General features: G+C 45.8%; 2 protein-coding genes, 2 non-coding genes and 1 pseudogene across 4 annotated transcripts; 4 read left to right on the top strand and 1 right to left on the bottom strand.

The window, feature by feature from the left end:
- Positions 1–4,707: 4,707 nt before the first annotated feature.
- LOC124684114 (L-lactate dehydrogenase B-like) lies at positions 4,708–5,802 on the bottom strand. Its single transcript, XM_047218508.1, has one exon. The coding sequence runs from the start codon at positions 5,800–5,802 to the stop codon at positions 4,708–4,710; it is 1,095 nt and encodes a 364-aa protein (XP_047074464.1).
- A 6,255-nt stretch (positions 5,803–12,057) lies between these two features.
- LOC124684113 (40S ribosomal protein S20) lies at positions 12,058–14,215 on the top strand. The gene is made up of 3 exons (XM_047218507.1): positions 12,058–12,233; positions 12,319–12,432; positions 13,911–14,215. Exons 1-3 carry the CDS (start codon positions 12,107–12,109, stop codon positions 14,051–14,053), a joined length of 384 nt encoding a protein of 127 aa, XP_047074463.1. The 5' UTR covers positions 12,058–12,106; the 3' UTR covers positions 14,054–14,215.
- LOC124685560 lies at positions 12,914–13,076 on the top strand. Its single transcript, XR_006997545.1, has one exon. It is a non-coding gene; the product is annotated as a small nucleolar RNA snoR127 (small nucleolar RNA).
- LOC124685490 lies at positions 13,261–13,347 on the top strand (annotated as a pseudogene).
- Positions 13,451–13,528, top strand: LOC124685478. The gene has a single exon (XR_006997471.1). It is a non-coding gene; the product is annotated as a small nucleolar RNA SNORD36 (small nucleolar RNA).
- Positions 14,216–14,477: the final 262 nt, after the last annotated feature.

Genomic DNA, 14,477 nt, shown 5'->3' with positions numbered 1-14,477 from the left:
CAACAAAATCAACGGGGACAAGGTTATTGTTAATCGTAATGCGCACATTATCAATCCTCCCCAAAGGTTTCTTTTTAACATTATCAGCAAGATTAACATCCAAATAACAATTCTTCAATGGTGGCAAGTCAAGCATATCATAAATCTTCTTAGGCATAACAGAAATACTTGCACCAAGATCACATAAAGCATTACACTCAAAATCATTGAATTTCATTTTAATGATGGGCTCCCAACCATCTTCTAACTTCCTAGAAATAGAAGCTTCAAGTTTTAATTTCTCTTCCCTAGCTTTAATGAGAGCATTTGTAATGTGTTTTGTAAAGGCTAAATTTATAGCACTAGCATTGGGACTTCTAGCAAGTTTTTGTAAGAACTTTATAACTTCAGTAATATGACAATCATCAAAGTCTAAACCATTATGTTCTACAGCAATGGAATCATTGTCACCAATATTTTGAAAAATTTCAGCAGCTTTATCACAAACAATTGTTTCAGATAGCCAGGCAATTTTGTGCGCTTTGCACTAGGAGTAGAAACATTGCCAACACCAATTATTTTACCATTGATAGTAGGAGGTGCAGCAACATTTGAAGAATCAACATTACTAGTGGTGGTAATAGTCCATACTTTAGCTACATTATTTTCTTTAGCAAGTTTTTCTTTTTCTTCTCTATCCCACCTAGCATGCAATTCAGCCAACAATCTAATATTATCATTAATTCTAACTTGGATGGCATTTGTTTTAGCAAACCTAGCATCTTCAACTTTCTCAGGCATAACTTTCAATTTTAAAAGATCAACATCAAGAGCAAGACTATCAACCTTAGAAGCAAGAATATCAATTTTATCAAGCTTTTCTTCAATAGTTTTATTGAAAGCAGTTTGTGTACTAATAAATTCTTTAAGCATCACTTCAAGACCAGAGGGTACACTCTTATTATTGTTGTAAGAATTACCATAAGAATTACCATAACCATTACTATTAGAAGGATATGGCCTAAAGTTGTTGTTACCATAATTATTCCTATAAGCATTGTTGTTGAAATTATTACTCCTAATGAAATTCACATCAACATTTTCTTCTTGAGCAACCAATGAAGCTAAAGGAACATTATTAGGGTCAATATGAGATCTACCATTTGCAAGCATAGACATAATAGCATCAATCTTATCACCCAAGGAAGAGGTTTCTTCGACAGAATTTACCTTCTTACCTTGAGGAGTTCTTTCAGTGTGCCATTCAGAGTAATTGATCATCATATCATCAAGTAATTTAGTCGCGGCGCCCGCAGTGATGGACATAAAAGTACCTCCAGCAGCTGAATCCAATAGGTTCCTTGAGGAAAAATTCAATCCTGCATAAAAGATTTGGATGATCATCCAAGTAGTCAGTCCATGGGTTGGGCAATTCTTTACCAAAGATTTCATTCTCTCCCATGCTTGAGCAACATGTTCATTATCAAATTGTTTAAAATTCATAATGCTACTTCTCAAAGATATGATCTTAGCAGGAGGATAATATTTACTAATAAAAGCATCTTTACATTTAGTCCATGAATCAATACTATTCTTAGGCAAAGATAGCAACCAATCTTTAGCTCTTCCTCTTAATGAGAAAGGAAACAATTTCAGTTTTATAATATCACCACGTATATCCTTATACTTTTGCATTTCACAAAGTTCAACAAAATTATTAAGATGGGCAGCAGCATCATCGGTACTAACACCGGAAAATTTCTCTCTCATAACAAGATTCGATGAAAGCGGGTTTAATTTCATAGAATTCTGCTGTAGTAGCAGGTGGAGCAATAGGAGTACATATACAATTATTATTATTTGTGCTAGTGAAGTCACACAACTTAGTATTTTCAGGAGTACCCATTATAACAGTAGTAAATTAACTAGGCAAATAAAGTAAAGACAAGTAACTATTTTTTTGTGTTTTTGATATAGAGAACAAGACAGTAAATAAAGTAAAGCTAGCAACTAATTTTTTTTTGTTTTGTTTAAGTGCAGCAAACAAAGTAGTAAATAAAATAAAGCAAGACAAAAACAAAGTAAAGAGATTGGAAGTGGAGACTCCCCTTGCAGCGTGTCTTGATCTCCCCGGCAACGGCGCCAGAAAACGGTCTTGATGCGCGTAGATGTACACGTCCGTTGGGAACCCCAAGAGGAAGGTATGATGCGCACAGTGACAAGTTTTCCCTCAGAAAGAAACCAAGGTTATCGAACCAGTAGGAGCCAAGAAGCACGTGAAGGTTGTTGGTGGAGGAATGTAGTGCGGCGCAACACCAGTGAAACCGGCGCCAACGTGGAACCTGCACAACACAATCAAAGGACTTTGCCCCAACGTAATAGTGAGGTTGTCAATCTCACCGGCTTGCTGAAAACAAAGGATTAAGCGTATCGAGTGGAAGATGGTGGTTGTTTGCAAAGAACAGTAAAAACAATAGAATGTATTCAGATGTAAAAGAATGGACCGGGGTCCACAGTTCACTAGTGGTGTCTCTCCAATAAGATAACTAACATGCTGGGTGAACAAATTACAGACGAGCAATTGACAAATGGAGATTCAATACATATCAACGATGATTACTATGTGATTTAATCAGGGCATTACGACAAAGTACATAGACCGCTATCCAGCATGCATCTATGCCTAAATAATCCACCTTCAGGTTATCATCCGAACCCCTTCCAGGTATTAAGTTGCGAACAACAGATAATTGCATTAAGTATGGTGCGTAATGTAATCAACACAAATATCCTTAGACAAAGCATCAATGTTTTATCCCTAGTAGCAACAGCACATCCACAACCTTAGAACTTTCTGTCACTGTCCTAGATTTAATGGAGGCATGAACCCACTATCGAGCATAATTACTCCCTCTTGGAGTTACAAGTATCAACTTGGCCAGAGCCTCTACTAGCAACGGAGAGCATGCAAGAACATAAACAACACATATATGATAGATTGATAATCAACTTAACATAGTATTCTCTATTCATCGGATCTCACCAAACACAACATGTAACATTACAAATAGATGATCTTGATCATGTTAGGCAGCTCACAAGATCTATAACAATGAAAGCACAAGCGGAGAAGACAACCATCTAGCTACTGCTATGGACCCATAGTCCAAGGATGAACTACTCACGCATCAATCCGGAGGTGGGCATGATGATGTAGAGCCCCTCCGGTGATGATTCCCCTCTCCGGCAGGGTGTCGGAGGCGATCTCCTGAATCCCCCGAGATGGGATTGGCGGCGGCGGCCTCTCAGTAATGTTTTCCGTATCGTAGCTCTCGGTACAGGGGGTTTCGCGACGGAGGCTTTAAGTAGGCGGAAGGGTAGGTCAAAGGGCGTCACGAGGCGCCGACACCACAGGGCCGCACCGCCCTGGTGTCTGGCCACCTCGTGGCCCCACTTCGTCTCCTCTTCGGACTTCTGGAAGCTTCGTGCAAAAATAGGCCCCTGGGCGTTGATTTCGTCCAATTCCGAGAATATTTCCTTACTAGGATTTCTGAAACCAAAAACAGCGAAAAAACAACGAATCGGCACTTCGGCATCTTGTTAATAGGTTAGTGCCGGAAAATGTAAAATAACGCTGTAAAGTATGTGTAAAACACTCAAGTATTGTAATAAAAGTAGCATGGAACATAAGAAATTATAGATACGTTTGCGACGTATCACCCTCCTCCCCTCGAAGTTCCGTTCGTTGGTCGTGACGCGGCCTAGTAGCTTAGTGCATCGCCTCCTCAAGACAGTGCAAAGCGAGTTTGTCTTCCGGCTGGTGTGGGTTGTGTTGTAAACCATGTGAGCCGTGTTTGTATCGTGCAACCATTATTTGCGCTTTTCATTCGTCTTAGCCTCTTCTTCTATGATATTTGATACACCTTCTAGGGTGTATTCTCGAAAAAAGGTATTTGCAGTGTCTTGTTTTGGGCGGTGAGGCGGCGGCTACGCTCTAAAGTTAGAGTAAGGTCCTTCCCTTGCCTTATCCTCATTTCGGTAGTGCACCTAGCACCGACGGAGGACGTGTGAAGTTGTCTTCTCGTTGGATCTCCTGTGATCTGTTTGGTGTTCGTGTTAGTTGGTGTGGTTGCAAGCGTGCTCATTCCGACTTATGATTCTTGTCTTTAGGCGATGGTTGTTGCTTTTCTACAATAGCTTTTTGAGGTTTAAGCACGATGACTTTTCGCCTGTCTATTACAGCAAGCTCTGCTACGATAAGCTTTGCTTTGCTCTAGTGAGGACGGTGTGAGGACGGTGGTGTGACTTTGGCTCGCTCTAGTGCTTGTGGTGTTCTGTAGGTGATGCAAGAATCTATTTGTAATTATTATACTTTTAGAGCTCTTTTCGGGTGCTTCTCTGGTTGATGATTATTAATAGATGCAAGGATATTTTACAAAAAAACATGTACTACTTCTGCTCCAATAAAAAGCGACATTCTCCTCTAATAGAAAGATATACAGTATATTTTTTACCGGTAAAATAGGAACTTTGTTGAGCTTGATGAGTTACATGTAACATGTCTATTGCGGTCTAGATCCTGAAGAATAGCTTCAGGTCTAGAACCTAACCGTGGAGGCACAATTATCAGCACAACAATGTACTGTATTTGTAATTTGTATCTCGACAATCTTCTTTATTCAGTCTTGGAATTGAAGCTTCATGATTCATGTGTGCGTTACATCTTTGCTATATCCCGAGCGCCTGACAATGTTCCCAGAGCGTCTCCGCCGACCGACGGAGCGTGCTTTCTTCGTCGGCGGTGAGCTCCAGCTCCGCCGCGACCCCAAGCACGCCGCCCCTGCCGAGCCTTGCTGGGAGGCTGAGGAAGACCTGGTGATCGTCGCCGGGGATGAAGCCCTTAGCGAGCACAGAGACCGGGTGGACGCGCCGCTGGTCACGGAGGAGCGACCGGGCAAGGCTGGCCACCGAGTAGCCAATGGCCCACGACGCATACCCCTTCAGCCCGATCACCTCGCGTGCGCCGCCCACCACGGCCCGCCGGATCCCCTCCAGGGCCTCCCCGTCGAAGGACGAAGAAGACGACGCGTGGGTCTTCTGGAGGTAGGTCAGCACCGGCATGCCGCCGACGCTGATGCTCGACCACAGCGCCACCGCGCTGCCACCGTGCTCGCCGACCATGTACGCATGCACGTCCTGCGCGCCCACGCCGAGGTGGTCGGCGAGGAGGCGCCGAAGCCTGGAGGAGTCAAGGTTGGTGCCGGAGCCGATCACGCGGCTCGCCGGGAACCCCGACAGCTTCCACGCCGCGTATGCGAGCACGTCCACGGGGTTCGACACGACCAGCAGCAGCGACTCCGGGGACCCCTCCGCCACCGCCGGCACGATCTCCCGCAGCACGGCCACGTTCTTCCGCAGCAGCTCCACGCCACGGTGGCCCACTGGGCGCGCCCCGGGCAGCGTGACGATGGCCAGGTCGGAGCCTCTGGTGAGCGCGAGGACGTCGGTGCCGGCGACGATGCGGACGCGCGGGAGGAATGCCGCGGCGTGCTGCAGGTCCAACATCTCGCCGCGGACCCTGGCGGCGTCGGCGTCCACGAGGGCGATCTCGTCGGCGAGGCCCTGCGTGAGGATCGTCTGCGCGATGGCCATGCCCACGTCTCCCGCGCCGATGACCGAGACCTTGGTGGGTCGCCGCTGGCGCTGGGTCCCTTCTCCATTGTCGTAGACGGATGATGGCACCTGGCGGAAGAAGCCGGCGCCGAAGTTCACGTCGAAGCCGAGCTCGGACAGCGAGGACGCCTCCTTCTTCATGCTCATCATGGTGTGTGGCGGTGGCGGTCGGTCGGGTGTTGATAATTGTGCTTAGTCGCTTGGGTTTGGAATTTGGATCGATGCATGCTACGTAGCTGATAGAGAGCTCTACTTATAGTAGTTGTTGGATGGATGCAACTCTCTCTCTCTCTCTCCCACTCTTTTTCTCTCTCTTCTTTTTGTCTTTCTGAAAAGCTAACCTAGGACTAGGAAGCAATTTATGTTGACGAAAATAAAAATGTGACTTTACAATACCGGAGAAACTCCTGCCGGTTTTGACCCATGGTTCGTTCTTCCTTTTGCAGAATAAAGGGAGTTGAGACTTGATAGTTGGTTGGGTGAGAGTGAGTGTTAGATCTTCCGGAGGAAGAAGTATGAGAAAGTTGGAGATCAATACTGCGAGAGCCCGATTCTTCTGGGAAGGGGTGGGAAACAAGCGCAAATACCACATGGTGGATTGGGCTACTGTGTGCAAGCCTAAGGCGTATGGAGGTCTGGGGATCCTCAATACAAAATCCATGAACATTGCCTTTATGCTCAAATGGATCTGGAAATTATACCAGCGACAGGATGGCTTATGGGCTGACCTCCTGAGGGCTAAATACTTAGGCGACAATGACTTGTTTTCCCCAGCGGTTCCAACCAGAGGGTCCCAAGTGTGGAATGCGATCCAAAAGGTGAAATGGTATTTCAAGCTTGGGGCACGGCACCGGGTTCATGATGGGAGACGAACCTACTTCTGGTTGGATTGGTGGACGGGGCGGGGACCCCTCCACCGGCTATTCCCTCGACTCTTCGCGTGCTGTGACAACCACTTTGCCACGGTAGCAGGGGTGAGATCGGAGGGGGGATGGCGCATCAGGTTCCGGAGAGCTTTCGGTACGGACGAGATGGTTGAATGGGAGAACCTCTGCGGAATCTTTGATCCGCACCCCTTCGACGAGGGGAGGACCGAGTGATTTGGGCACTCGGATCCTTTGGGGGTCTACTCCACACACTCTATGTACTGCGGGCCGTCACAAGGGGCGGCAGTCACGTACTTCAAGGAAGTCCGGCGCACAAGGGTCCCGCCCAAGATCGGAGTCTTCCTATGGCAATTGATCGGGGGGAAGCTACCGTCGGCGAGAGCGAGGTTGCTAAGAGGCGAGGGCCATCGACGGAAGGCTGCGCAATGTGTGGCGTCTTTGGAGGATTGCGATCACATCTTCTTCAAGTGCCATCTTGCAAGGTTTATGTGGGCGGGGGTGAGGGAACTCCTTCCATGTACTTGGAATCCGACCGGGGTCGGCGACTTCATCGCCATAGTCCAAGGTCTTTCCGGACCTCTCCGTAGGCTAGCTTGGTTTGCTTTCGCAGCCTTAGGCTGGACGCTCTGGAACGCACGTAACAAGCTAGCGATTGAGGGAAGGTGATCGGACATCCTGCTGATGTGCTCTTCACCATGTCTATCCATATGCAGAGCTGGAGGGTGCTGGTCAGACAGCGGGACAGGGAACTTCTGGACGCGGCGCTGGGCGAGCTTAGGCGACTACACGCGAGGACGAGGAGGGAGGCCACTTGACGGCCGATTCTGCGGCTCTCTCACTTGGGTTTTCTTCTGTGGTGTGCCCAAGGGGCGGATGTATGAGCTACTTTTCTAGTGTGTGCGTGGGTGCTAGGCACCAGTTGATGTTGCTGGTTGTATCGAACTTATGCTTGCCGTTGTGGCTTTATCTATAAAGCCGGGCCTATGGCCTTATGTTTAAAAAAGAAAGTTGGAGATCTGCTTATCGTGCATGCCCTTTTCCGTGCAAGTAGCATTTTTCTTCTTATTTTTTAGAAGTATAAGTTCATGCTATTTGATAGTCGACTTTTGCAGAACCCACAGATTTGTATGAACTCGGCGGCCAATTCTAGGCATCTTTTTATGTTACTAGCAGCTGATTTGTGTTTCCGTCTTGTTGTATGGGTTGGTTGGTTTGACAGCTGACACCTTATAAGTCTGTTACAAGTTTTCACTTTAAAGATATAAGTTTTTACTACAACTTGTTTTTGGAAAACTTGTACAAGTGCATTCCCAAAATATAAGAAAATGATAGGATAATATTAGGTCAGTCCCATGGTGGTAGTGATCCACCGCATCATCCGCCACCGTCGGATGATCTAGTACAACATGTATGGACGGTCACACAGCTAAGTGTTGAATATAATTGTCTAGTCCTCCTTCATCAGATCGGTCTTTTGGTTAAACTGGCTAGAGCACATGTAATTCCACATGGTATCTGGGCAACAAGGTCCTAGGTTTAAATCCAATCCAACACAGTATTTAAAATAGTATTTGCGGCCTTTCAAAAAAAAATCCAAGGATACACTGCTAAGGCCCATGGGAGATAATAAAGAAAACGGCTTAGCGGCCTAGACTTGAGAAGATGTGTTAAATACAATTGCCTAATCCTTCTCCATCACATTGATCTTTTAGTTAAACTAGCTAGAGCATACAATTTCACACTAAGTACATTATATTAGTAATTGCTTCTTATTGAGAAGTTTGTTGACCCATGCGATCGCCAAGTACACTACAGCCGCAGAGGAGGCTGACGAAGTGGCAGGGTGCAAGGACACGTATGGAATTGAGACGTTCAGAATTTAAAAAGCTTTCAATGTGAACACATCGCAGCGGCTATGTCTACGTACAGCACCACAACAGCGACGTCTGCGTATGGCCTCGCAACCGCTATGTCTACGTATGACATCGCAACGGCAACGTCTACGAACGGCTACGTCTAGGTATGGCCCTCCCAGTCATCCTTGATGCACTACGCTGCGACGAACGAGGCCAGATACGGGTCCGGCTTGAGGACCTCGGCCACGGGCCACGGGCCACGGCGTCACACAGATAGATGGACGGCTCAACGATCTTGACACCCGGGCCAAGACCTTCCGGTGGAGCTGCAGGACGTGGAATAGTGGATAGCGCGGAGCAGGCCGGACGCGAAAACGGCCCCGGCACGGCGAGTACATGGACATGAAGAGCGGCGATTTTACAGGCGCTTTAGGTGCCGGAATTATATCCATCGTCCGTTGTTGCTTTAAGATCATTTCCACATACGTCCCTCAAATAGTCGCTGGTAGAGGCGCTGGCAGCCTGGCACTCTGTATGGGCCGTCGGTACTGCATTCTCTATTTTTTGGATGTTGTTCTCACACCGGCGACCCCAAACCGACTGTCCCAATAGATGATTTGAATTAAAATCTCAAATAAAAGCATAGAAATTTGAATAAAGAGAAAAAACATCACACAAACTAATACATAATTGGGAACATAGTTTATATGAAGATATAATTTGGAACATGGTTGACACAAATATAAAACATTGCAAAATATCGAAACCTAACTAGTGTTGGCATCGTAGATTCCGTGTCTTCGCTGCCAAGAAAGAACACTCTCAGGCACACCCAGTCACCTAAACTGGAAAATCCAGCTGGTGACGGTACCCCTGTTGGTTCTTTCGAGAAAGAACATCCAAAACCATGCGTGTCTATTTTCGCTGCGAAGAAATAACACTCAGTCGTCGTCCTCCTTGGCGTTGTCGCCGTGGTAGTGCCAGCGGCAGCGCGTCTCGTCGAACACCTTGACGCTCATGTCAGCCTCGCCAAGGTAGGACAACGTGAGCACGAAGCCGGCTTTGAGGTGGTGGTGGTAGCGTGCGAACTTCTCCCAGCCGATATGGAGGTATATCTTGCCGCGCGCGTCGCGGATCACGTCCACAATCCACCGGCAGCAGCAGGCGATGAAGTCGGCGAACTTGTCCGGAAGCCTCACTTGAGGACAACGACGAACTCGAACTTGTCCGGAAGCCTCACTTGAGGACAACGACGAACTCGAACAACACTTGCCGCTCCACCTCCTGCAGGTCCGACGATGAAGACTATGGCGTCGCAGGCGACGACGAGCGTGCAGCTCTGCCGCGGCCACGACCACGACCGCGACCTTGGCCTCGACCAGACATGGCATCGTCTCTTTAGATGGCGCCGACTAGGATTGGGGAGAGAGGTGCTAGGGTTTGTGTGGGAGGGACGATGCGATAGCGCCCTTTTTATAGGCCGGAGGAAGGCGGGGGAGCGGTGGCGCTCATTAACGCCGGCACGGAGAGCTAGGCGCGACGGGACGGTTCGCTGCGCGTCTGCGGAAACTGCATCGTCGCTGCGTGCTAATAACTCCCGTCACGAGGTAGGCGATGGTTAGGTTAAAACTGAATGTGCCGCTGACGTGTCAGCCCCGCTACTCCGCGCTGGCGTCGACTTTTGGGATGTGTGGCTGATAGGCGGCTCCCACGCCCAAAATTTTCCACCTCGCGAGGCGCGGCGCGCCCGGTTCACACCCTTGGCCAAGGGGCCGACACGGGGTTGCCGACGCTTCTATTGGGCTCGGGAAAGCGTCGGCGCTATTTGGGGCATGTCGGTGTGAACCCATTTTCGCTCCCGACCAACAAATTACTATCGGGCCGCTATGGGGCTCGCCGATGGAGATGCTCTAAGTCCAGTTACTACTTTTACCTAAAAAAAAGTTCAGTTACTACGAGTGAGCATTTTGACATTTGTAATATAAAACTAATAACTAAAATATAAGTGAAATTTTATGAAACTGGACTGGTACATGGTGACGTCATTGTGGTATATTTCACACGTTTTAATTATGTTTCAGTCTTGTTTCACAATTTTGTGAGAAAATTGGGTCATCACATGGCTGATGTCACCGTTGATGTCACTGATGTAGGTACTGGTGCCTGTAAAAAGAGGTTTTCGCATGAAGGATCCATTGTAGAGGATATGGCCGGTGGGGCTCGTGTACACTAGATTGGTTGCTCCGACCCCGTTTCTCGTATCCTGCGGGTCAACAAACGGCCAATTAGTTACCCGGCCCGTATCAAAATCTCAGCCCGTGCGCTTCTTAAAGCACATTTCCCCCTTACATGCTGATTCCATCGTTTCCAGTGAGCCAAGCTCTTATCGGGCGAAAAGGGAAAACCTGCGCCCCACCTGTGTAAGCTCGGTGATGGCGGGATTACGTGCGCATCTCCGAAAAGACGGGGGAGAAATTTGGTCACCTCCCACCGATTTGAACCGTATATGCAACAAACTTGACAAACCTTCGTTGCAAAGTAGGAAGAGATAAGGACTGATTGAATCTCATGTCATATTCCCCTCGATGGGACAATCGACAAAGTGAGCTCCCCATCAACCCAGACCGCATAACGAACATTCATGACGCTTCTCGTGACCATTTCAATCCACTGAGGTGCGAAACACAACTTCCTATGGCCATGTAGATAATCCTATTCCACATGCTCGTACGCTTTTCATCATATCAATATTTAGGCAAGTAAGGTCTTTTTTCATGTTGTCTTCTGATTGTATGAAGGCATTCGTAAGCATTCAAGGCATTGAGAAAGACGCGTTTCACGTGCTATCCACTAATCCACCGAGTTGGTCGGCGTTGATGCGGTTGCCGCACACCCCGTGCGCCCTAGGTTACTAACTGGCCACGACCCAACATCAGGTAAGACGTTTTTTCTTTTTCTTTTCTTTTTTCTGTTTTTTTTGGAAAATATGAACATTTTTCATAATTAAATATTTTTCAAAATTGAACATTTTTTAAAAAGAAATCATTTTTTTAAATGTGAACATTTTTTCAGATTTGAACAATTTTTAGATTTGATCATTTTTTAGATTTGAACAAATTTCAAGTTTGAATATTTTCAGATTTGAACATTTTGAAAGAAATAAATCATTTTTAGAAAAATCTGCAATTTTTTCAGATTTGAACGATTTTCAAATTTGAACATTTTTCAGATTTGAACACTTTTAAATCTGAACATTTTCAGATTTGTTTTATTTTCAAATTCGAACATTTTTTAGATTTGAACAATTTTAAAATTCAAATATTTTTAAGATTTTATCAATTTCTATTAAAGAAAAAGAAAAGAAAAAAAGAAAAGAAAAAACAGAACAGACAAAACGATTCAAAAAAAACACCACCACCTGAACTGGGCTGCCCCGTACCGTGCGCAGTACGCGTCGACCTGATCGGTGTATAGCATTTGCCCGTTTCACCCGTGGGTAAAGACGATCACGCCAACTCGGCCCAACTCAGCGACTCAGAATTTGGGCCTTATTAGTCAGAGCGACTCAGCCCAACCCCTATACATAACCCTAATCCCGGCGCCGCTTCTTTCATTTTCCCTCCCAGCTCCCAGCTCCCAGCGCCGCCGCCGCCCCCTCTCCCTCGCGACGCCCCAACTCCGTCCGCCTCCTCCTCTCCGCCACCAGCAGCCATGGCGACCGAGCTCGCGTACGCCCCGCCGATGAAGGCCGGCAAGGAGGGCTTCCAGGGGACGCAGGAGGTGCAGCACAGGATCCGCATCACGCTCTCCTCCAAGAGCGTCAAGAACCTCGAGAAGGGTAAGACACCTTCGTCCGCTCTCCGCCATCGACTCTTCGTCCTCTTCTAATTTCTGATCTGATGCTTGTTCTTTTGTCGCGACAGTTTGCGCCGATCTGGTGAAGGGAGCCAAGGACAAGAGCCTCAAGGTCAAGGGCCCCGTCAGGATGCCCACCAAGGTGCTCAACATCACCACCAGGAAGTCCCCCTGTGGAGAAGGTGATGCCTCTAGTTCTCTCGTCGCTCGCGCTGTTTGATTTCCATTTACAAACGTAAACCCAGCAGTATATATAGAAAATAATGGGTTACACTGTTATAGCCAAGGAAAATTACACCGTTGAAGTGCTGGCCATTGAACTTCTTAAGTAAACGTATATCTTTACTGATCAAACACAGTCGATACTTCCTTTTGTATGAGCTCGATGCTTAGCGGGGAGATAGTCTCGGAAGTACTTCCTCTTAAATGTTTATGTTTGTGCCGACACATATATTTGGTTGAATGAGGCGTCAGAAGGCATTTAACGCACTTTGGATTGTTCTTTGCATCTGCTCCTGTAAAAATCGGGATGTTAAGTTTCATGATAATGTGGTGCATGCTAATCGTCACAATAAATTGTTATTTAAAGGTCATTGCCTTTTTTATATTGTTGCAGTCATGTTTCATTTCTGTTATTTCCTTTTTTTGAAAGCTTTTTACCATCTGGAATGATGAAAGTTAGCCAAATCATATTATGATGTGCTCCTCTATATCATTTTATCTGTGCCTTTGGCAAAGTTTTCTCTTTGCCATGCACAGGAGAAGATGCAGAGTTGAAGTTTGCATTAATGATGATAAAATAGAGATCGGTAACTTACTGACTGGAAACTTGCTTGGACCTGGATAAAGTGTTCCTATAACTTGAGATTTTATTCATATGTTTTCTTGTCTGGGTGGTAAATTTGTTCCTTGGGATTGAAAATAATAGGAAAATAGGCCAACATTTCAGCAAATGGATGGATGACAGCTTCCAGCCATATGACTGTGAGTTGTTGTAATGATGATGTGCTGAGCAAATGATGTGAAACTTTTAGATCACTGAGGCCTTCCTGGTCCTTGGATGTCTCTAAAATCGAGCTTTTTAAAACTGATGCTTAGCATGCCATCGCTGTACTGTTTTGTCCTTGTGTATCTAGTGACTAGTGATGTGTGTGGTTAGTTCTGGTTAGTTTTTGGATACTTCAGTTCTATGATCGGCTGATCAAATGATGATAAACCAAATTATTTCTGAGATTTTCTTTGAGGTATTACAAATCGAGCTTTTTAAAACTGATGATCAGCCTTTCTAATGCTTTGTATTTTCAAAACTTTGTGCCTGCTAGTTATGTCCATTGCAATTGACTTGTTCGTGGATATTTGGAATTTACTTGTACATTATTGGTTACCACTATGATGTGATGATTGCCTTGTTCTGCAAATAGGATTTCTTGTCATTAGTTGTTGAACATCCCATTTGATAAGAATGAAGCTGCTGTACTTGTGGTTTGGCTAAGCATATTATGATGATTCCATATGTTCTCTTTTGATACATTTGATGTTTTAAAATGGAGCTTTTTAAAACTTATACACAGCCTGTCACAAATCAGTCATTTCTAACGGCAATTATGTGAAGTTGCGATTACAAACTGAAAATACAAACTTCACTCTTCTTTGTAATCAGGTACTAACACCTGGGATCGGTTCGAGATGCGGGTGCACAAGAGGGTGATTGACCTTGTCAGCTCCCCTGATGTTGTCAAGCAGATCACTTCAATCACCATCGAGCCTGGCGTTGAGGTGGAAGTGACCATCAGCGACCAGTAGAATGCGACCACTCCCAGCTTCTTGTATCTGTTTACAAGTGTGGAGAGAAACAAGATATGTTTGAAACTTTGTAGTATGGGAAACTGGATTTTATATGACTAGGTTCTTTGCATTCTGTTTCTGAGTACCTGTTGTCTAAGTTATCAGCATCAATTTTCATCGTGTTGCGTATATCCACTCGGAAGAATCCCCTCCGATCCATTGGAAGTTTCAAATTTGAACTAAAACGACAACACTTATTATGGATTGGAGGGACTACTATTTATTGGCATATGTTCATAAGGTTTAGCTATATTCAGCCTATCACCTGCTCTTTATAGCCGCAATGGATGATTGATTGAAGCAATTCCTTTGACATCATAAATAAGCAGAAGTTTATCCTGTTTCATTTCTAGTTTTCCATCATTGTTTTTTAGGCCACTGC

The sequence above is a fragment of the Lolium rigidum genome, chromosome 1, assembly GCF_022539505.1.
Source record: "Lolium rigidum isolate FL_2022 chromosome 1, APGP_CSIRO_Lrig_0.1, whole genome shotgun sequence".
NCBI classification, from domain to species: domain Eukaryota; kingdom Viridiplantae; phylum Streptophyta; class Magnoliopsida; order Poales; family Poaceae; genus Lolium; species Lolium rigidum.
This window is presented reverse-complemented; position numbering and strand designations above follow the sequence as displayed.